At 59.2% G+C, this 1,806-nt stretch overlaps 1 protein-coding gene across 1 annotated transcript in view; it reads right to left on the minus strand.

The window, feature by feature from the left end:
• The window catches only part of zfpl1 (zinc finger protein-like 1), a 4,992-nt gene that overhangs the window by 2,784 nt on the left and 402 nt on the right, over positions 1–1,806 (minus strand). The window contains 3 exon segments of the mRNA XM_048594018.1: positions 134–209; positions 981–1,202; positions 1,413–1,529. Of these exon segments, the coding sequence (XP_048449975.1) occupies positions 134–209; positions 981–1,202; positions 1,413–1,529 (415 nt within the window).

A 1,806-nucleotide genomic window follows, 5' to 3' on the forward strand; every position in this document is an offset into this window, starting at 1 on the left:
GGAGGGGGCCCCAATGGGTAATGGAAGTGGGGGGGTGGGGGGCGGGACGCGCTTGGAAGCGGAGCTCGCCGAGGCGGTATAGGCCAGAGGCCTCACCGTCTCCTGGGGGGGCTAGACAAATGCAGCAGCTTACCCGGCAGGACTGACCAGTCAGCGTAGTCTGTGCTGTCAAGTGATTCCTGGTCGTGGAGAGGTTGGATCTCATCGATCTGTAACCAGGGGGTGGCAGGGTTAGCAATCACCAAACCAGGAGAGACACAGCAACTCTACCCCAATCCCTCCCCCTCCACAGGTGCCCATTCCACTGCACGGGGCATCGCAGGCTCTGCAACTCAAGGCCACTCGACTGCGCGGGGCATCGCAGTGACTGCAACTCGAGGCCATTCGACTGCGCGGGGCATCGCAGTGACAGCAACTCGAGGCCATTCGACTGCGCAGGGCATCGCAGTGACAGCGACTCGAGGCCATTCGACTGCGCAGGGCATCACAGTGACAGCGACTCGAGGCCATTCGACTGCGCAGGGCATCGCAGTGACAGCAACTCGAGGCCATTCGACTGCACAGGGCATCGCAGTGACTGCAACTTGAAGCCATTCACTGCACAGAGTCGCAGTGACAGCAACTCGAGGCCACTCGACTGCACAGGGCATCGCAGCGACAGCAGCCCAGGGCAATCTGACTGCACGGGGAATTACGGTGACGGCAACCTGGGGCCATTCGACTACATGGCAGCACCAACGTGGGTCTATTCGACTGCATGGGGCACCGTGGCAGTGGCAACGTGGGTCTGTTCGACTGCATGGGGCATCGCGTGGTCATCCAACTGCGCGAGGCATCGCCAACCCATGGGACGCAGCGAGCGCGCATTGCGGTCAGCAAGGGGCAACTTGGCTGCCGTGGCTTCACAGACGGGGACCCACTGTGGGCACGACCGCTCCCCCACCACCCCACCCCCTCCGAAGGGAGCGCACGCCCCTCACCAGCGGGAGACCGAGCCCAACACGCGCCCAGTTGACCGTGGACAGCTTCTCCTTGAGCACGTTCGCCACCGGGCTGACAGTATTAGCCGGGGGGAAGATCGGCCCCTTACACATCGGGCACTGGTACCCAGCCGGGGCCGTGTTCTTCGGTAACTGAGCAGCCATCTTGTTCAGACAGGACCAGTGGAAGATATCTGTAACCGTGAGAGAGAAGGGAAACGTCTCGGGTCAGACTCACTGGGAGTAACAGTCACATCCCTCATAGGGGGAGGCGATGGCCTAGTGGCCCATTAATGCAGAGACCCAGATAACATTCTGGGACCTGGGTTCGAATCCCGCCACGGCAGATGGCAGAATTTGAATTCAATAAATATCTGGGATGAAGAGTCCAACGATGACCGCGTGCACGCAGACACAGACAGACCCACGCACAGGCGCGGGGCTGTGACCACGGAGGGCCCCAAAGTCAGGCGTGCCAAAGCCAGAGACCTCACGGGCACACGCACGCACACCCATGTTCGCGCAGACAACCAGCAACACATACTCAAACTATGCCAGAGAAAGAAGAGGGGACACCCACCCAGGAACACACGCTCCAAAACGGGAACATAGGCGTGCATAAAGAGAGGGACACATGTCTGAATGGTGAAAGTAACAAGACACGAGAAACTGACTGCCCTGTGACATTGCACAGACACGGGGACACGCACACAAATAAACACACGCGTGCACACAAACACACGCACGCACAAATAAATACACGCGCACAAATAAATACGCACACACACAAATAAATACACGCGCACACGCACACACACACACAAAT

The sequence above is a fragment of the Rhincodon typus genome, unplaced genomic scaffold, assembly GCF_021869965.1.
Source record: "Rhincodon typus isolate 14 unplaced genomic scaffold, sRhiTyp1.1 hic_rhity00005238, whole genome shotgun sequence".
NCBI classification, from domain to species: Eukaryota; Metazoa; Chordata; class Chondrichthyes; order Orectolobiformes; family Rhincodontidae; genus Rhincodon; species Rhincodon typus.